This window comes from Calypte anna, chromosome 5A (assembly GCF_003957555.1).
Source record: "Calypte anna isolate BGI_N300 chromosome 5A, bCalAnn1_v1.p, whole genome shotgun sequence".
In the NCBI taxonomy this organism is placed as follows: domain Eukaryota; kingdom Metazoa; phylum Chordata; class Aves; order Apodiformes; family Trochilidae; genus Calypte; species Calypte anna.
Window position 1 is genome coordinate 36,003,255 of NC_044251.1, and position 21,500 is coordinate 36,024,754.

The 21,500-nt window shown below is 39.8% G+C and overlaps 2 protein-coding genes across 2 annotated transcripts in view; one reads left to right on the plus strand and one right to left on the minus strand.

Annotated features, from left to right (window-relative positions):
• Window positions 1–21,500, minus strand: part of BRF1 (BRF1 RNA polymerase III transcription initiation factor subunit) — a 168,363-nt gene that overhangs the window by 85,704 nt on the left and 61,159 nt on the right. The window contains 2 exon segments of the mRNA XM_030451588.1: window positions 5,808–5,880; window positions 15,052–15,083. Of these exon segments, the coding sequence (XP_030307448.1) occupies window positions 5,808–5,880; window positions 15,052–15,083 (105 nt within the window).
• BTBD6 (BTB domain containing 6) lies at window positions 352–3,802 on the plus strand. The gene is given in 8 exon segments (XM_008501057.2): window positions 352–1,465; window positions 1,677–1,738; window positions 1,741–1,766; window positions 2,048–2,084; window positions 2,087–2,165; window positions 2,411–2,693; window positions 2,695–2,715; window positions 2,717–3,802. Coding segments are annotated over 8 exon segments (1,572 nt in total). The 5' UTR covers window positions 352–1,130; the 3' UTR covers window positions 3,446–3,802.

Consider the following 21,500-nt stretch of genomic DNA (forward strand, 5'->3'; position numbering starts at 1 on the left):
AGCGGCAGAGGGTCCGTCCCCCCCCTCCCTCGCCACCGTCCGGGTCTTGCGCACGTACACGCAGCCCGATCCGGTGCCCGGAGCCGCAGGCGCAGCCGCCCTCGGCGGGCGCGGGGAGGGGCGCGCAAGCGGGACTGACACACGGCGGGGGCGGGGGAAGGGAGGGCGTGTTCCCCCCGTCGCTTTCCCATTTGGCGCGGGGCGGCCTATGCGACGCGCGGCAGCGGCGGCCTGCCTGGATGATAGTGGGGGAGGCGGAGGTTGGGCGCCGGCAGAGCCGCGCCGAGCCAGCGGCCCGCGCAGGAGCCGCGTCCCGCCGCTGTGAGGGGAGCGCCCCGGCAAGCGGCCGCCAGCCCGCCTGCCGCAGAGGAGCCGGGGCGCCCCGCCGTCACAACGCCCCCGAGGCGGGCGGGAGGAAGGAGCAGCAGCAGCAGCGCGAAGGAGCAGCGTCGTGTAGCGGCGACCGCCGCAGGGAGAGGAGGAAAGTTAGTGCGAGCTGCGGTGGGGCCGGCCCGGGAGAGGGGACTGCGAGAGAGCCGCCGCCTCGCCTGGGCCCGGCCGCCGCGGATGTGCCCGCCGCCGGGCGCGGAAAGGACGGAGCGGAGCGCCGTCACTGGCAGCGGGGATCGGGCGGCTGGCTGCGCTTCACCCTCGCCAGGCTGCTGCACTTGGAGGATTTGTGGATTGACTCTCGCTGCTGACCCACCGCCTCGGCTGGATTGGATTTGTGGGGTTTTGTTGCTGGATTTGGGCTTTTTTTTTTTTTTTTTCCTTTTTTTTTTTTTTTTCCTCTCTCCTCCTTTCTCGGGGGAAGGAACTGTCTGCCAGCCCTGCTCGGGCTCCCACTGCAGTCGTGGCAGTGCTGTGGAGGTTGGGACCCCCCTTCAAGCCAAGGTGAGCGCTGGCACTGATCCGATACAGCATCATCCCTTTCCCCCCGGAAAGGTGCGTCGGGCTTGTAACCAAAGAACGCGCACACAACCAAAAAAAAGCCAAAACAACCAAACAAACAACCACCAAACCACCCTGCATCTAGAAGCACACCAATATCCTGATAGTGGGACTCGCATTTGGGATTTGTTAGTTCTCTTGCTCATGCACTGCCCCATGGTTGCCTCAATGGCAGGATCATGAAGTGTTTGACTTTTTTTTCTTCTGCTTCCAGAGACCTTAAAGAAGTCCAAAAAGAGAGTGTGAGGTCAAACGGCAAGGTGCCAGGATGCTATGAGATAGTGCCCCTGTCCCTGAAGAAGAAGATGGCTGCAGAACTTTACCCTGCCAGCACCAACACCAATATCGCAAACAGTAACGCCGCCGCCACAGCCACCGCTGCCAACAGCAAGAAAGAACGCCCTGCAGCTCCAGCAGACCGCCCAGCCGCCCCCGCCGCCCCAGCTCCAAAACCCAACAACAACAACTTGGAGAGTGCCAACTGGCAGTCCTTCCACCCCACGCTGCGGGAGAGGTAAGGGCCAGGCCCCGCCGGACGCCGACACCCTCCCGGGCGGGCGGGACAAAAGAGGTTGCCCGGCCCCGTGCACCTGCGCCGAGGCCAGGCGTGAGGGCTGGGCCGGCCCGGATGGGATGGACCCACCGGGAGGCTCAGCGGGGCTGGGGCAGCCGGTGAGGGACTGCCCGCCGCTAACCGGGCTTCTCCCCCCTCCCCTCGCTTGCAGGAACGCGCTGATGTTCAATAACGAACTCATGGCTGACGTTCACTTCATCGTGGGGCCGCCGGGGCATCGAAGAAAGTTCCTGCCCATAAGGTTTGTGCAGATAATTTTTGGCTTTTTTATACTGCTGTGTATATCGCCTTCTCCCCCTGCCTTAAAACTAGGTCCTGCTTTTATTTTTTTCTAAATTACTGCTCTCGTCTAATCCAGAAGTAATTCACATACGCTGCAATTTAAGGCAACAGTCTTACGGCAGCCTTCTCCCTCCACTGCAGCTTTTAACTTTCCCTAAGCGTAGCTCTTATCAAAAGCCAGCACGCTCAGCTATTACACCAATATGTATTACTGAGGCTTCTTTCTCTTTTATTTTGCAGTATGTTTTGGCAGTTGGTAGCTCTGTCTTCTATGCCATGTTTATGGCGATCTCGCAGAGGTCAAATCTGAAATCCATATACCAGATGTGGAACCTGCAGCCTTTCTAATCCTATTAAAGTAAGTGGCCACTACAACTCTACTAATTACACGGACAGAATCAAAGTAGCTTATAGCATATACATCTCCTAAATGGCATTGTGCAATATGCATTCTATTACTGATTATTTAATGTGCTGACAAATACTGAATGTCAGATTGACTGCCAGCAAGGATTACTATAGATCAGTCTTTCACGGCCTCTATTTTTTTCCCTAAGAAACTACTTTTTTTTTTTTCTTTCTTTCTTTCTTCACCCCATCTAGATACATGTATAGTGATGAAATAGACCTGGAAGCTGACACGGTTCTGGCTACATTGTATGCTGCCAAGAAGTACATTGTGCCGGCCCTAGCAAAGGCTTGCGTCAATTTTCTGGAGACCAGTTTAGAAGCGAAGAACGCTTGTGTCCTGCTGTCTCAGAGCAGGCTCTTCGAGGAGCCAGAGCTGACGCAGCGCTGCTGGGAAGTGATTGATGCTCAAGCAGAAATGGCACTGAAGTCAGAGGGCTTCTGTGAGATAGATCAACAAACACTGGAGATCATTGTTCACCCGGGAGGCACTCAACACCAAAGGAAGTGGTAGTTTTCGAGGCTGTTCTCAACTGGGCAGAGGCCGAATGCAAAAGGCAAGGGCTGCCAGTTACACCACGCAACAAGAGGAACGTACTAGGAAAAGCTTTGTACTTGGTGCGGATCCCGACCATGACTTTGGAAGAGTTTGCCAACGGAGCCGCCCAGTCTGACATCCTCACCCTTGAGGAAACTCACAACATATTCCTATGGTACACGGCGGCCAACAAACCCAAACTCGAGTTCCCACTGACAAAAAGAAAAGGACTCGTACCTCAGCGGTGCCATCGGTTCCAGTCCTCTGCGTATCGCAGCAATCAGTGGAGGTACCGAGGGCGCTGTGACAGCATTCAGTTTGCCGTAGACAAACGGATATTTATAGCAGGACTGGGGCTCTATGGGTCGAGCTGCGGCAAAGCCGAGTACAGCGTCAAAATCGAACTGAAACGCTTAGGAGTTGTCCTTGCTCAAAAACCTGACAAAGTTACTTCTGACGGCTCCAGTAACACTTTCTCTGTGTGGTTTGAACACCCCGTGCAGGTTGAGCAGGACACGTTTTACAATGTAAGTGCTATTCTGGATGGTAATGAACTCAGTTACTTTGGGCAAGAGGGAATGACTGAAGTGCAGTGCGGGAAAGTGACGTTCCAGTTCCAGTGCTCCTCGGACAGTACTAATGGCACTGGAGTACAAGGCGGACAAATACCTGAGCTCATTTTCTATGCATGATGGCATTTCACCTTGCTGGTATTACCATGCTGCAGTGATGCACATAAAGGGATTTTTAAATTTTACTATGAACGCTGCAGCAGTATGGAATGTTATGCTACTTACCTATCTGCTACATCAGCCTATACAAATAAGTGAAGGAATGCTCTTGAATTTAATCTTATTTATTTATTCATAAGCTATTTGACGTAATTATTAAGACTGCAACAAGCAGAAAAATGTTAAATTTCGCACGTACTGTGCATTTATTTTGTATATAGATAACTAACTTGCAGACCGCAGCTGACTCAAACAGAATGTTCTAAACTAGAGCAGTTTACGAATCTGTTAAATATAAAATGTTTTTACTTGTCCTAAGTCCTGTGTACTTGATCATTGCTGATCTTATGGCTTGTGTCTGTTGGTTTATCTACAGTACAATTAACAGGGGTGATGATACTGTAGTCTGTCCCCTGTGTGCCTGGGCACAGAGCATCAGCTATCACTGCAAATACAACAGTTCCCTTGCCTGGTAACTGAGACTATCCCTCAGCAGCCTTTATTTTCCTGCACAAAAAAAGGAGCTTATATGTGGAAACTCATGGTTTGTGTTGTTTTGGGGGTTTTTTTGTTAAGAGGGACAAACCATGAGTGTAATCAAAGATGATGAAAATCATCCTGTGGTTATAATTGAAGGCTTCTAATGCTTTAACCCCCAGCCTGCCCAGACATCAGCAACACTGACACTTGCACCTGTCAAACTGCACCCCACTTGAAAGGCCAGAGCCAAGACATACCAATGAATGCAGGCACAGGCTTTATCATGGATTTAGCTCAGAGCTGTAGTATTGGCAGCCATATCCTATCTTCACACATTAGAGAAATACTTGCAATGTTTTTTGACTCAATATTATAAATAAGCCACCTTAAACAAAAGCTGTTGGATCTTTCTTTCCCCTTCTGTTTTAAAAACAGTCCCTTTCATTCACTATCAGCTGTCATTTTATAATTAGTAGCCTTCAGTCTTCTCAAGAGTGAAAAAAGTAGATGCTTTCCTTGAGTCTGAAAATTGTTACAGATAAGCCAACTAGAAATACTGTTTTTAACACATCTTTGTTCTCAAAATGACTCCAAGAGCAATCTAATCAGTTGCCCAGGGAAACTGTGGATGCCCCCTCCCTCAAAGTGTTCAAGGCCAGGGTGGATGGGGCCTTGAGCAACCTGGTCTTGTGGTAGGTGCCCCTGCCTATGCTGGGATCTTGGAACTAGATTATCTCTAAAGTCCCTTCCAACCTAAACCATTTTATGATTTATTCCATGTCCAACAAGCACCTGTAAATTTAATTTGGCAAGGTTTTCCACTTCCCTTTTCCTAAGCTGCATTAATTTTCACCTTGAAACTATGCTGCAATACAAATTCTGCCTGTTCTCTCTTTTTTAAAAAAGTAATGAAAAACAAAAAGGCAAGTGAACTGCTGAAAACAAGAACTTTTGACTAGACATCAAGCTATGCTAATGAAGCCAGCACACCAGGATGGCTGATAGCTGTGCTTTGCCACATGTTATCTGGATACAAGGATGCTTTATACGTGAGCTGCTGGTTCTCTTGCTAAAAAGCAGCCAGCCCAGCTGAGTAGATCTGAAGGGGTGTGCATGTGTGGTGTTCCTGAACACAAAGGCATCTGATTCTCTCAGTACAGATTGAGAACAGTGGGAGTGAGTGTGGCTAAAGATACAGGAAGATAATTTCTGCACAGAGGTGGGTAAGAGTCACAAGACCTCTCTATAAGTGTACTCTTAATTGGAATTGGCATGAATTCCCTTGGCTTACAAGCTCCAGCCCAGACAATTGCTTTGACGCTTTAACCCACCTTCCTCTGACTTAGTAATGATTTTGGTGATGACTTCTTAAGTCACATGCTTGGAAAAAGTTGCTCCTCCTTTTCCACCAAGCCATTTGTATTTCAAGCACCAAACACCTCAGCTACAGGTGATGGACAGATAGTAAACTTGGCAAATATTTATCAAAGGTTGCATCTCTGTTGGACTGAAGTGTGACAGGCCTGTGCAAGCTTGTATACCCACATAAATTCATTACACATTCAAGCCCATTGTCCTGGTATGGTCTAAACAACACTCAAAAGCAGCAACAATGTTATTTGTAAAAGCAAATAGTATCTAGCTCCCAAAAACTTCAGATAAAGAGGCTTTCACTGTCAGCAATACTCTTCTGCCAGGACTGATTCCAGATTAATTTTTAAGTTACCACTTTGTTATTTAGCACACAGTACTAAGTTTATATACACACATACCTACATATTCTTGTCAAGTAAACATGCAGAAAATGCACCCAAAATCTCAAAAGTCAACTCAAAAAAAATACCTATGGCTGGAGCATTTATGCAGAGTTCTCTGGCCAACAGAAGGAAAGTTTTTCCCAGCACATAGACATTCACCTGTTAAAAGACAGAAAACACCATTATTTAAATCCTGTACTAAAATATTTTTAATAGAACAATTATGCAGAAAGGAAAAAATAACCACAACTTACAAAATCTTAAACTGCTTTAAAAAATTCATCTTAAGTAATGCAATTGATACACATAGGTATAGAGTAATACTTGGTGCTTATCAAAAGCTGCACAAACTAACACTGTAAATCAAAGCATAAGTTTATACTGATAAAATTACAAAAAGTTGTTTATTATGCTCTTCAGTCAGCTCAGTGTTGCTCTGTAGTTGTACTTGGACAAGTTTCTGGTTTACATCTAACATCTTGAAACATTGTTGACTTTAATATCAGTATATATAAAGTGTCATTCAGCTTGTAATGTAACAAAACTGTGCAAATACTCACAAGTTAGTGCAAATTTCAGCTCTGCATGATCATGTGAAGTGAGATAATTAAGTATTACACAAGCACATGTCAAACTTTTCCACCAAAACAAGGAGTGGTGCTACATGCCCCAAGGGTTATTTGTCATTTCTTACTGTTTGGACATTGCCCCAGATCCCTACTTAAAAAAAAAAAAATAATTAATAACTTCAGAAAGACACTATCAAGCCTGCTAAGGAGCCTGAGCCAGAATCTGCTCCCATCCCCTTCTTCACTGCTGGACTAAGGAGGGTGTAAACTGAGGGGAGGAGTTACTCTTCATACTCTGATTTGCAATTTATTGCATAGGTGACTACATTTGTATTTTAAAAGTCTGAGGAAGTTTTCTTTCACTATCTTAAGATGTGTTTTTGTGGTCAGCTAGAAAGACAGGATATATTCTAGTTCCTAATCAGCTCCAAACATTCCCATGAAATTCCAAGAACACCTTGCTCCCCCCCCCAAGGCACATATAAAGGTCAAAGTTAGGAGAAAAAAAATCTTCATCCTGCTACACTGCAAGCAATTTTAAAAAAAATATATTTTTAGGGTAATATATACTCTATTGCTCTTATGTAACAGAACTGCCACTCTCTTTCCTATGCTAGGGTACTGAAAGTGTTTACTAAGCAGTCAATTACACAGCTGAGTTGTTGATTGTGGTACAAGCCTCTAGAAATAAAAAATAATGTTACTAAGTATATTCTCTTTCAGTTTCACAAATCAGCTTTACCAACATTAGTTTAAAAGCAAGCTTTTTTTCACCAAGTTTATTGATGCTTCTACCAATGTAGCAAAAATAAACATATATACATCAACAAACAAACCTGACACATTTTCATCTAACACTTCAAAACTTTCTTTATGGGAAAATGTTCCCACATGATTTTTTTTCTCAAATTAAAAAAGTTTAAAAAATGAGAACTTCAAAGAAATCCTCAGAGTGATCATGTAACCTGAAAGTGACTGCCCAATCAAGTGTACATGGTACGATGTTAATTCATTCCATATTTACTGCAAAGTACTTAATATCTTCCATGCTTTGCCTGATGAATGGTTGGACTGGTCTGGAAGGTACAAAAGTAGAGTCTTAAATTTACCATCCTTTTTTTCCTGAAATACCAGGCAACAGAGAAGTACTATGGCATGGGAGCTAAGTGAACAAAATATGCCCTCTGAATAACTAGAAATATTTCTTAGGAAATAAGTCACCAAACGTTACACAGAAATAAAAGCACCACCGAATCTGGCAATTTATACAGGAATTTGAGAGCATCTGACTTTCCATGAGCCACAGAGACAGCAAAGTATCTGCAATGTTTCAGTTGGCTTTAGATGTTCTACATTCACTGTAAGTTTGGAATGGCTTGCTCTGACCTTTTGTCTAAGAAATATTAACATAAAGGAGTGGGGGTTTGGCTGTAGTTTCAGCCTTCTAACTTGGCTGACCAAGTTGCTGTAAATCTTAAACCTCATCACTTAGATCTTGTTCTGCAAGGATGATTTCTCTGCACTAATCAATAAAGTTACTTCAATGGAGCCAAGTACATATGATGTTTCCATCAGAGGCTTCACAAACTCATGTAGTTCTTTTGTTTTAGACTACAAAAAAACCCTCAGATTCAGACAAGTGCTTCTCCTTCTGGCTTTTTTTCTTACGACATCCAAATACTTCATGTTTGTCCCCATCAAATCATGTCACTCTCTAAGAAACTCCTCCCAAGCAAAGTTACCATAAATGCAGTCATCAAAGAACAAATAAATAAGTATGAAGAGGCATAAATAAGCAGTGAAATTTTAGTGAAGTTTTAACAATCAAAGTGGGTGCCAAATTAAATGTAAAGCAAAGGCAAATGCATAATAAAATTGCTCAATGACTGTTTTTTATCTTCCTTTCCTTGGCTTAACTAAAAGTCTTTGGATCCCTGGTCTACTTGAGAACTAAGGTACTTAAATCTAACCTGCTTTTCCACTTCACCCACATCATCAGTGTTTCATGAGCAACTTCAAGGTGAAGGCAGTATATTTACACAAAATAATAAATTCAAATAGAAATGATACATCAGGGAATTCCTTTCTTTTGATCACAAGTGCATTTCTTTGCAGTTTCTGGTTACTCCCTATTTAGAAAGAAAGCACAATATACAGTGGATTACATGCTCTATATTGTTTTCCTCATGAAACCCACACATTTTTAATGCCAGGGCAGTCACAAAACAAATCAGGAATATTTAATTCCTTCCAGTTTTCCTGACAGATCAGTAGGAAAAGAGACTCAGCCCCTCTCAAACAATACACTTCTCATAAATGGCAAATTAAGGATGGCATAAAGCTCACCCAAAAATCTGTCAGAGCACTGAACTGCTAAAACATATTTAAGAACTTCTGATTTTAGAGGAATTTTCACTAAAATCTTATGCCACTGTCTCCAGTTTTAACTATTACTCACACACACATTCTGTGACCAATGAGATATGATAGATATATAATAGGCATATAGATAAAGTCTTTCTTTACTCTCTTAATTTGTATTTTTTTTCACACTCCATTAAGCTTAGAAAATTAAGAGAATTAATTTAGAGGCCTACTTTAATTTCTAGCTCTTTCTTCATTAAGAACTTCTTATAAAAATTCATATACTCCAATCCATCAAAAGCTTAACACTCCGAATTTAGAACCATATGACATTTGCATTCATAAAACCTAATTTTATGAGTCCTTAGAATGGTGAATAAACAAAAATGCCCTTTTAAAAGGATATATCTGGCTTGAACTGGAATTGATGCATCTTTAAAGCTTCCCATATCAACTTGTCCCCCCCCCTTAATTTAAAAGGATCATACTGAAAAACAGCATTTGCCCCAAATTCTCCCCAGTGTAACAATTTTACTATAGACTTTCATGAGCTCTCATGTATTTTGATCATATATTAACATTTTCTAAACTTGAGGCAATCACTAGGTTTGAACATCAGTATCTAGTACAAGGAGGAGTGTCAATCTCTGTCAGGATATTTTAATATCTACATACCCCAATAGTTTTTACCATATTATTTTACAATCAGTTTACATTTAACAGAATAAATTTACAAATATATGGGGACCTGCAAGTGATTTGGGGTTTTGTTGTTGTTTTTGTGTGTTTGGTTGGTTGGGTTGGGTTCTGTTTTGGCTTTATATATTTAAAAAAAAACAACAACCCAACAAGATTCTTCAGTAGGAGGACATCCTTCAGACAAAATGTACATGTTCACCAAGGCACTGAAAAAAACCCACAACCAAAATTAAAATTAAAAAACCCCCAATGTTTTTACCCCTAAGGTTTTAGAGAGAACTTAACATACTGTAAGATGTCCTCTACCAATAGTTAATTTCTGCCCTTGTTACATAAGGCTTTTTATTAGTTAAAAGGGGCATTTGAAGAGGCTTTAATTATTCAGTTAAATCTTTCTATAAAGATCCTTTCACTCTTTGCCCTTCACAGTATTTTTTGGAGACAGGCTTTTCATTTCACATCTGTCAGTCATCAAATGCTGATTTCAAAGGGACACTTCCATAGGGACTCTTATCCTTTCAGAATTTCATCTTGCTTTCACATCATGCTTGATGTGTTCACAAATACCAATATACTGGTGCTTTTAGAAATAACAACAAACACCTCCTTTCTAGTGACACAGGAATTCAGCTCTTCATCAGTTTTACACCTTCCAGAATTTTAAACTCTCTTTGGGAAATAAGGCATCTCCTATTCATACAGTTACCAGGTCACTTTACCTTCTGGGCAGTGACAAAAATGAAAGCTGTAATCATTCAATGAATGCTTTTGCTTGACCATAATTTCCATATATTTATAAATCAATATTCTATCACTGTGAGCAATTTCCAAAAAGGCTTTTCAAGATCATGGTGTGGCATTCTGGAAAAAATATTGCAAATGGTGACAGTGTTTAAGGTCTTCTGTCTTTTAGGAAGACAAAGACTGGGCAGTTGGAACGCGATGAGAATTCACACTGTGAAACATCCATGGCTGCTTGCCTAAATAATTAAGCAAGCATGAAAAGCAAATGAGTTTTTAAGGAGAGTGTCTGTTGCTGGGGAAAGAGGCACCTGTGGTTGATTCATTATTAACATTTCTAGTATAGTAATGCCTGAAGGTCCCAACCAGGTTGTTTAAATTAACTCAATCAACATAGCAATTTGCATAGGGGCAATAAAGGCAAATGCAGTCAACATGATATTAACTTTAAATGAACAAAGGGTATTAAAAAATGAAGCAAATGAGTACTGTCTTTAGGAAATGCTGTTTTACCCTGCCCTACACAACAACCTGAAACTTCTTACTTTTTGATGCATACTGCCACCAGAACATTACATTTAACTTCAAAAGACAACTCTCAAAACTACAAGCATGTACCAAACCCAGCTAGTCTGACTGCAGTTCAACCAGAGACACAAATCCAAATCAAGCAACTTCCTCTCATGCTACACTTGAAAGAGTTGCCTTCAAGTTCTGGGGACTCTGAAGGGAGAGTCTACTTTTGCTAATCACATATGCAGTAAACCTAGCATTGTTCCTTCAGCACCACAGCTGTACAATAAACATTATCATACCAATTATGCAAGAAAGTCAGAAAGTCATTTGCACCAAGCATAGAGGAGGAGAAGGCCAATGCCATCCTTCAAAAAAATAAGTAAAACCAACAATTGTATGAAAATAACTGACAATAAAAACCCATCTGGACAAGAGAGTATTGTTACTTGACAAGATTAACCGAAGAGATGAAAGCAGGGGATGAGAGTTGTGTATGAAGTGGAAGAGAGATGGAGGACTAGATCAAGCAGGAACCAGTTACCAATTTTCACTTCTTACACATCCTCTTCCCTTACCTAGAATCAGTATAGTTCAGGTTAGAATGGATCTCACCAGGTCTCCAGCCCAACCTCCTGCTCAAAGCAGGGTGAGCTACAAGAAAGACCAGGTTGCTCAGGATATGAAAAACTCTATGGACATAGACTACAAAACTTCTCTAAGCAACCTATTCCAAAGTCTGACTGTCCTCATGGTGAAAAACCTCTTCGTGATACCAAGTCAAAACATCTCCTTTTAATTATGCCCATTGCTGCAAATCCTCCTGCCGTGCACTCCTATCAGAGCCCAGCTCTGTCTAACATCTTTTCAGTAAGAATTATCCTTGCTTAACAGCAGGACACACCACAAGGCATACTAAAAATTATGTTCTACTAGACTAAAACTGGAGATCAAAGCGCCACCAACACCTCTTTCCAAAGCCTTTTATGAGCACATCATGAAGACCCTGAGAATGGAAATTACAAGAGGCTAAAAAAGAAACTGCCCTTTCCCTGGATGAGAAAGGCAGAGTTTCACCACACTGGAATCAAAACTTCAGCCAATTAGTTCTCCAGGTGGAAGGACTGACGTGCTCTGAAACAGATGAGCAAATTGAAGTGTTCAAAAGTTGGGCCAAGGCAAGACAAGCTTCACAACTCTCCCACATAAGTGAGGTCTGTCGCTTAGATTGGGCTAACAAAAAGGCAAACAAAAGGCCTGATTACAGACCTCTCCAAAGATTTTATTTGCAAGTAAAATGCAGTATCTGAAAATACAAGCAAATACTTTCCCTGTCACAGACTGATGACTGATCTACCTTCCGACTCAATCAAGATGCAGCCTGGCTCTGCTCTGCACAAGGAAGGAGCCAGATTTGTAGCAGTGGTCTGGACATTTTCAGTTTATTTCAGGTAATGCTTTAAAGTCTAAATGTGCCAGAAGCATATTGATTCAGACAACACTTTCAAGAGGAGGTTTCTGAGGCACAGGGTCTATTTCACCTCAAGTTAAAATGAGAGAAAAAAAATACCAAAGAAATTGCCTTTTCAATTAAATACACACAAAAATAAAAAGCTTAAAAAACAACCAAACAACCAAACCAAGCAAAACAAAAAAGCAACCAACCACAAGAAAACCAACCATATAAAAAAAAACCAAAAATCAAAACCACCACACAAAACCCCCTACACTCAACATTTTGGCTTTTTCTAAGATGACAGCAATTCTGAAAATCCAAAGCCCATTATGAGACGTAGCAGTTCACCAGTGGAACAAAATAAACACATCCCAGTCATCAGCATAAGAGGGAAACTGATAAGAATTCTTAAACAGATTGTCATCAACTGTGAAAAGTATCCTCCTCTGCTGGGAAGTTTCAGCTGCATAATACTATTCTAAAAGCATATTATATTATAGGGGACAGGGTTTTTTTTAATGTTATTTTTATGGAGAATGGGTCCAAATTGTAAAGCAAATCAATAAAAAGGTTGTACAAGAAATACAGACCAGAGCCTAGGAGGACACACAGTTTCCCTTCCCGTTTTTCTTTCTTTAAAGTTAAAACAACAACAGAGAAAAAAACACAAATATGAGATGTAATTAAATAAATACTGAGTTGCAGGTAACATCAGTTTCAATTCTCCTTAATCTTACTTTTAGCTACCACCTTTCCTGTGTTGCAAGCTGAAGAGGTGTTGGCTGTTCCAGCACTTGCAACACGTTGGTTGAAACTCATTGCTGTGGAGGGTTCCATAAGTGGGATGCAGAATGGCACAGCTGATATTGCTTCCAAGATGGCAAAAGGAAGCAATGAATGACTTTTTTTCACAGGTTTTATCTCTCTTTTTTAGTGGTAGATGGAGTTAAAGCTTACTCTTTGTTTTGCTTTTCAATGAAGCAATACACAACAGGATGTTACTCTTTTTTTTTCCCCTCAAATCCACTGGAATCTATTTCAAGGTGTTCTGCATTTCAGGCAGTAGTTTTCCTGAAGATACTCCCTAAGGATGTTGCTTTCAGTAATTTTCTTGAAAAAAATCCTGCAGTCAGATGATTAGGAGCCCTGCAGTTCACTTCATTTCTTGCAGCAACTAAGCTGCATCAAATAGAAAATGTTGAAGAAAACACCTCAACATTTGCTAGAAGCATCTAAACTAGAGTTGGGGAAGGTCTGCAGTAGTTTGTTTCTTAGATTTTCAGATGTGATTTTTTTCTGATATAAAATAGACACGTATCTCATTTTACCAAGAAAAACAACTACCTGAATCAGTGTGACCTATTTTACACAGATAAGGCTGAACAAGTTAAATATTTTGGAAAAAAAACCCAACACTGCCCCTACTACTACTGTTAGCAACCTTTCTTTCTTTAATGATGCTCATAACCCAAGTTCAGGATGGAAGAGCTGTACTTGGGGAAAAAAAAAGGCACTTCAAGGTATTGTAGTACCATCTAATGAGCTAATTGCTTTTCTTTTTCAGGCACACAATCACACCAATCTGTGGGTAAAGGCTGATCTAATGCAGATTGTGCTGAACTTTTCTGCCTGAGCCATAAATGTTCTGCCATCAAGATTTTTTTGTTTGTTTGTTTTGGTTGCATTTAAAAAAAAACAACAAAAAACAATTCAAAGTGGGAGAAGAATCAAGCTAGGACCAGAAAAACTCATTTCTAAGTCCTTTAACAGGATTTTCTGGCTAACTCCAGTTAAGAATAACCTTTAAGATTCCTGTTTATTCATATTCACCTTAAAGAAGCTACAAAGTAGAGCACACCAGAAGTCTCCACACAGTTAAATACATAAATACAGACCATGAGACTAAAATTTTGCATTTTTTCTCCTTGTGGGGAGTATTATTTCCCTGCTACTAATCTATTTCTGTCTCTCCCATCTCTTCAGTTACCCCTCTTTAACCTTTTAATCCTCATATGCCTCATCTCAACACCTTTTCTGGTTGTAATGTACAGAAGGGAAAAAATAATTCAATTTTCTTGACTGTTCCTGCTGCCAATACATCCTTTTTTCTTTTACAGATACAATACCTCTTCCTCTTCACACTGTGTGACTGTTCTTCTTACTATATGTCCTGGATTCAGCTGGGATAGAGTTAATAGTTGCTGTCTGGGATTAAATCACAACACTATGATCTTTCTAGCTCATAAAAATCTTAATGAAAATCACCTGTGTTTAGAAAGAAATACACGTCCCATTCTACATATGAAGAATTTTATTATAAGTAATCAAGTAATTCAGTATGAGTTTAGAAAAAGAGAAAAAAGTTACTAATTTTAAGAACTAAACATTCATTTGATTATTGCAATTCCAGCAGATTGCTTCAAGCAATAAATAGTCTTCAGAGGATGCCATTTACCAAGACAGCTGGGAGGACAAAAATAGATGCAACTAACCTACTCACATTGTATGTAAAACAGTTGTAACATGGAGAATGAGGGTAAGGGAGCATATGCCAGTAAATTTTTCCATTTCTATGTACAAAGCAAGTATGTATTTCTCTCAAAATATATTTTATAAAACCCCCCACACCTCTGTAGTGCACTAATCCATTTACACAGTATTATCTACCAAAAACGTTACCTCTGTCTTCAACATGTGTTGTTTTAGAAATGTGTAACATCTGAGCCCGTGTCATTGCAGTGACTCTGAATCCTGATGAAAGGAGATCATACCAACCCTTGGTATATTTGCAGTGTTAAAAGCAAAAATATTTTATATTTCATTTTACTGAACAATTGCTGAGATTTACAAGTCCAGTGATTTTTCCAATTCAGAATTTTTTGAGAAATGAAACCACCCCAAGCAGCCCACGGTGACAGCTCTTTGTTTCAAATTAATCTTTAACAATTAGCTAAAAAGTTTCAAATAAAAAAACCAAAGATACTATACCTGAAGAAGATCACTGAGGTCAAGTAACATGTCTGTGAAGAAGTCAAGGAATATACATGCTTGTTGAATGTGACACTGTTTCTTAGTTTCTTTTGCAACCCAAAATAAAAGGAAAGAAATAAACGCAGGTTTAATAGTAAAACAACCAAATGTGAGTTAGCTACTTGGATGTACCATTGCTGATAACAGCCAGCAGCCAGCCCACAGCTGAACTCTGCCAGAAATTCCTGCCAGCACCCACTGCACAAGTTGCATATGTGGAGTGATGGTCTTGAAGAACAAGCCAACACCTTGAGTGCTGCAATACTCACCACATACTCCAGTCCAAGAAAGACCCAATGATAACAAAAAGCAATAATACCAGCAAGACAGAATACTCCTATTACTTATTGAAGTACTTACTCTTATTATTTATTGAAAAACAAAGCAGCAGGTAAGTGTCCTGTGCCATCTTAGGGGCCCAGGATACCAGAAAAAAAGATGGAAGAGCAAACTAAGAAAATTGCAATAAGTTTCCTGTGTCCTCTTCTATAAGGACCTATCAAAGAGCTACAAAAAGAAAGCCTCTCTTCTCTGCTCTCTTCTCTCACCAAGACAATCCATTACCTTTGAGTTCTTAGTCCATCACATCTTATGCTACTACAAAAATACATAGACTACAACCCATTACAAATACAGTTGGAACTCAGCTAAAAACAAGCCAAAACTACTAAAAATTTCCACATAAATAAGCACACTTATAAGTTGTCATAGCAATAAAGGAAAAAGAAAAAAAAAACCCAAACAAAACACCACCATTAAGCTTAAGGTGCAAAGGTAGCTTCCTCACTCTATCAAAGTAACAAACGCAGTCTCCTATCAGCTACTCAGGTGTGGCTCACACGTTGTAAAAGGGTTCCAGTTTTACCATTAAAAGGAGTGTCCAAGTGAAGTGTGAGAGCAGGCAAGAGAGAAGCAAAGAAAGCATGCAGGTGAGGGTTTATGTCAGTCTGTGTATGTAGAAACCCAGCAGCATTAAGAAACCCAGTACTTTTTATTTTTTTTTAAAAAAGGGCAAAATGTCAGTATAGTTCAGTCCATCATGGTAAGGCAAGTATTAGTGTAAGTTACTCCTAAAGCATGCCAGAGTAATACAGTACACACTTCTTCTGAACATTATCAGCCATAGAATAGAGTCAGATAATGCAATCAGTTTATAAACATTTGTCTCACTAAGAATTTTTGTCCTTGAGCATTTCTATCCTTAGTTTGCATTTAAATTTATAATATATTAATATTATTTGGTGAAAGTTAATTTTAGCATAAGAAAAACCCGGCAAAGATGGATATTTAATTAGCTGAAAACTCAATGTCTGGAAAAAAAAATCCAGAATTCCTTATGCATGCTACTATGCAAGACATTAAAGTAATTTGGAATGTTAACACAATAAGGAAATTGGTAACAAAAACAATTTGTAAAATATAGAGCTCAGAAACTTACACAAAGCATTACTGAATTTGACACAGTTTCTTGGTCGAAGGAGTGAGAAAGGAGAAAATGGAAAAAATTTTAACACTGAAATTGCCAAGGAATCATAATATGAGTCAGCTCAAACAGACAGAGGAAGAAATCACTACACCAGTTTTACAGTTGAGAAACATTATAGGTCTGAAAATATTCCTAGCTCATTACTGACTTAAAGTGTCTTCTTATTCCATGCTCTGAGATACCTTCACCAATGAGATAAGCTAAAATTCTAACTCTTCACTGATAGATTTCATCACAACTTAAAACCAAAACCAAAGAAAACCAACAAAAAGCTATAGGAAGAGCAGCTCATTAGTATCTGAAGCACCAAAGAGAGCAACCAAGTGGTCCCAGAGTCTGCCTGCTGCCTCTGAAGACAGGAGACAAAGAAACCAGTCCAGATGCTAGATCAGCCAGTGTAACTTTCCTCACCTAGGTATTTCACAGTTATAGTAATGATATCTGTATACCAAACAACTCTTCATCCACCTCAAATTGTTAAAAAACACTTGAAGAACTAAACATAATAGCACATTAGAAGTGCTTAGGCTCTATTACTGTAAGGAAAAAAAATATATAAATTTTTCTCCAAGTAAAAAGAAACAGAGTACTGCAGGCATGTGTAACAACACAATATTAGAGTTAAGAATATGGAAAATTCACTTGCAGGGTCCAGACTACACTGCAGATGCTTTAACATACAGTTGCTTTGCTCCTTAGAGCAGTTAGTTCAAATGTCCACTGAAACTGTAAGCAAAGGTTACAGTAAAAATGTGGCATTTCTGGATTTCATTTAAGGTAGCCCCCAGCACTCACTCTCCCTGATCAGATGTGTAGCTGCTACAGCAAAGCAAAAGCAAAGGGGAAATCTAAGTCGTGCAGTAGCAATGAGTTGGCCTTTACTGGGAATATTGTGAGCACAATTATCAGCAGGAAGTAGTTGTAAAAACAGGCAGTTGTTTTCAAACTCCTGTTCAAAGTTGGAACAGTTCAGGAGAACATACAACAGCTGAAAACAACAGATAATACTTAATATGTATTCAAAAATTATACAATCATAAGATAAATGTTTTCTTTGAAGCCGAAAGAAAACAATGATACTTTACATACAGAGACTGCAAGCACATGGAAAAGTTCTAAAGGGATAGAAAGCTACTGATATTGTGGATATACCCATACAAAATAACAGGGCATAAGCCCAACTGGACTTGGTTAAAAAAAAACAAAACAAAAACATGAGCAGATTAATCCACTTCTCCATTTCTGTTTATTTTTTACGATAACTTCACAAAGATGAGATTGACTGCCCATCATTAGAAACTTTAAAATCAAAATCAGATAAGTCCAAAGGCTTTACTTCAAAATATTTAATTCAAGAGAATCCTTTGACCAGCATAATGCAAGAGGTCAGGCCAAGTGGCCAGAGTTCTTCTTTTCTGCCTTTTATAATCTCATAATCTGCGGATAACGTGAGAGCACCATGAATCACAGCAATAATGATCTCATTCTCAGCACCAGAGGAAACAAAAGTTCAGGATTAAATTAATAGTACCGGAAACCTAAAACCCTCAATACCAAAACAAGCATGTGTTTGTCCTGCAGATAGGCCAACATTTCACATATTCCAGCAGTTTTCAAGTACTTACATGCAGCAAAACTTCCTTGGTTTTCAATATTAACATTTAGCAGGAGGCAAACTCACCACTGGCCAAAGTTACATATAGAGACACAGGAATAAATTGTTAAGATGCTTTTTAAATAACAACTATCATTTACAACACAGCTATTCCCCCAGCTTTAAAAAAATAAGTTAAAATTAATAAATCTTTATTTTAGTGTCTGATAGTCTACAATAATCAGGAAACCTTCAAACAGATTATTTCATGCTACAGTATCAAAATGCTTCCACTAGTAGCCTGACATCTGGGAGATAGGGGCACATATGAACAGCAGAGAGAAGACAAAGTGTTTCCTGTAGTTAGTTAGTTTTCATAAGCTATCCTCAGAACTTCTTTTACTTATTTTTACAAGATTACTACAAAATCAGCCATACCACAGAAAGAGGACTAATGCTAAGGAATCATGACTACAAGACACTCATCAGAAATTTGCCATTCATGAGCCATGCTGCACATTAATCAAAGATAAACTTTGCTTCAACTGAAAAAAGGTTAAGCTTTGTTTCTAACAAAACCTAAAAACAGATCCTTTAGATATATAAAAAATATAAACATTAAGTCCCTCTCTGTACTCAACAAGAGCAGTTTAGCCAACTGCAAACAAAAATGCAAAGCTTAATAAGAAGACTGACTGAAAAACAAGGAAAATACTAAATATTATAATATTTTTTTCTCAAGTTCTAAATGAAATATATGCAATTTCAGTGTTATGGTTCTGTATAATCTATATAAAAGATGTGAACTTCCCAGAAGCACTTACAATAAAAAATACATGGAGATAACAGAAAAGAGAGGGTGGACATAGAAATGGAGTAATATCAGGGTAAAAAAAACTAGTGGCATCATTTGGCTGGCCTTGAACCCAGTTTTCACCTTTCAGTTCAACACCCAATTCACAAACTTCCTTTTCCATATTTTCATATGCCAAGTGCTTTCTGATTATGTCTTGCTATTGTATCTCTGCTGCTTTACAAACTTTCACCATTTAAATTAGCAATTAATTAAGGTTGAATGACAGCAGTAATTGTTTAAAGTAAACATTTCTCTTTGAAATGACAGTGAACTAAAATGATTAGAAAATAATAACCAAACCCAATTATTTTGTAGAAAATTCATTTTTGATAACTAATAAAAGCTTTGCTGTGAAGCTGAAATCCTACAGAGCCAGCTTCCAAGTTCCTGAGGTTTGCAGTTTTGGGGCAAATAAGACCACACATCACAGGTTGCACTCAAGTGTACAAAAAAAATCAGCATTTAACAAAACAAACTGGTAAGCAAAAATGCCATTTTCATAAAAAGCCATCTTTATTTATATATGTAGAATAATGCATGAGCAAAAAATTAACTGCATTTTGGTCTGTGGTTTGTTTTTTTTTCCTTCTTTGCAGACAGCTGCACATCTCTACTTCACGAAACTGTATTTTTCTATATTCTCTATTCTAAAATCCCCGATTTGGGGCAAAAAGCGGTGGTGCTGTATTCCTTCCCCAGATAAAGGAGGATGTTTCTCTAGCAATTCCCTTTCAGCACATGCAACACCTCTATCTTCACACTGAAGACAAAGTTCACAGCAGAAATTCAGCAGCGCACAACCACCTGGGCAGGTTATTAAGAAACAAGACAGGCACTGTGGGCTGCATTCAGCCTGCTTCATCTCATGGTGTTAACTGGACAGGTTAGGAGTGGAGCTTTCTGGCTCACCTAAGATCTGAATTAGCCTCTGACACCACTTCTCACTTCTTCTGCCTCCAGCGACTGCAGACAAATTCTAGGGCACGCAGGCTGCTGGCTGGCGCCTCAGCCTGTTAGACGGGATGGATCCAAGCCTGCCAGCTACATTAACCTCCAGACTCCCCAGTGCACATACAGTTCAGTCTTTACTAAATTAATGCTGTAGCTCTTCTTAATAATTGTCTTCAGAGTCAGCCCCACTCAGAGGGATGTTTTCAAAAGCACGCCAGGCTCGCTGAATATGCAGCGATTGATCAGCACTTTTGAAAAGGCAGCCCCTTTGGAGAGTTGTGTCTGTCTTCAAAGGACTCTGGCAAGGCTGTGTCCCCAGTGATACTGACTTCAAGTAAATAAATTCCTTTCTGGGATATAGCAAAGTGTTTACACAGTTGTATGTAAATTTACAAACGTGGAGCAACAACATGGAAAAAAGTGAAATGAAAATAAATAAAAAATGATTTCTTGTCACAAAGTGCATGTATAGTCAACTCTCAATTATTCAACATACCAGATGGATACAATATTAAAAATAATCCATACTAAGATACTGAAAGATAATCTAGTTAGTGTATTTGCTTTGGGAAAAGAAAATTGAGGTATAGAATGAAAAATGTAAGTATTAATTTAAACATTTTGAGAGATACAAGATTAACCATCAACCTGGATAAAGTGACCGTGTATAAGTAACAGTTGGATACAATCAAAAACAGTGGCCAAACAAGAAGGAGAGACCCTGTACCCTGAACAGTAAATTGAACAAGTGTTGGTGAGGGAAAACAAGAGAGGTTGCTAGGAGAAGCAAGGTTTAAGGAAGAACTTAAAAGAACAGTGGGGCTGGCAGACAAGACTGGGAGAGAGGCACCAGGAAAGGAGCAAAGCTCAGGCCGCAAAGGGAAAAGAAACAAAAGTAAATAGTAAACTCACTGAAGAAAACATTCTGTTTGAAAAGAGTTCAAACACAGAAGCAGGTATGAAATTTCATGGCCCAAAAATCTGCACAGAGTGAGCATTTGATAATCAAGTGGGCATTAAAAAAAGCAGCTGGGAAGAAGGACACCAAGAGTAAAAAATTAAGTAGACTTAGAGTTCAGTTGTCTCTCTTTTCCCTGTATACAAAATGTGTAAAGGTTACAACACTTGTACCAAGAGTGAAAGAAACGTTTCACAAAACCCAAGAGACAGAGATTTGGAAGAACTCCTCTGAGATGTCAGTGAGGTATTCAGCACAGCAGCAGCACACACCCAGGGAAACACAGCAGCTGGCTCAGAGAGAGAAGCAGCAGAACCCAGGAGCAGAGAAAAAAATCCCTGCCTCCTCAGAAGAGGCAAAGGAAAACCAGCACTGTCATGAGCTGCCCACTCTGCTTGTCAGAAAACTCCAAACTGAAGAGTTTGGAAAGATACATAAGAAAAAAAAAAATTAAAATTATGTACTAGAGCTGTGGTTTGCTTGGCACTTTACACCAGCATGAATGAACAGAACAATCTCAGTCTGCCCCAAAATGGTTTGATTCTGGCCATCACCACTCTCT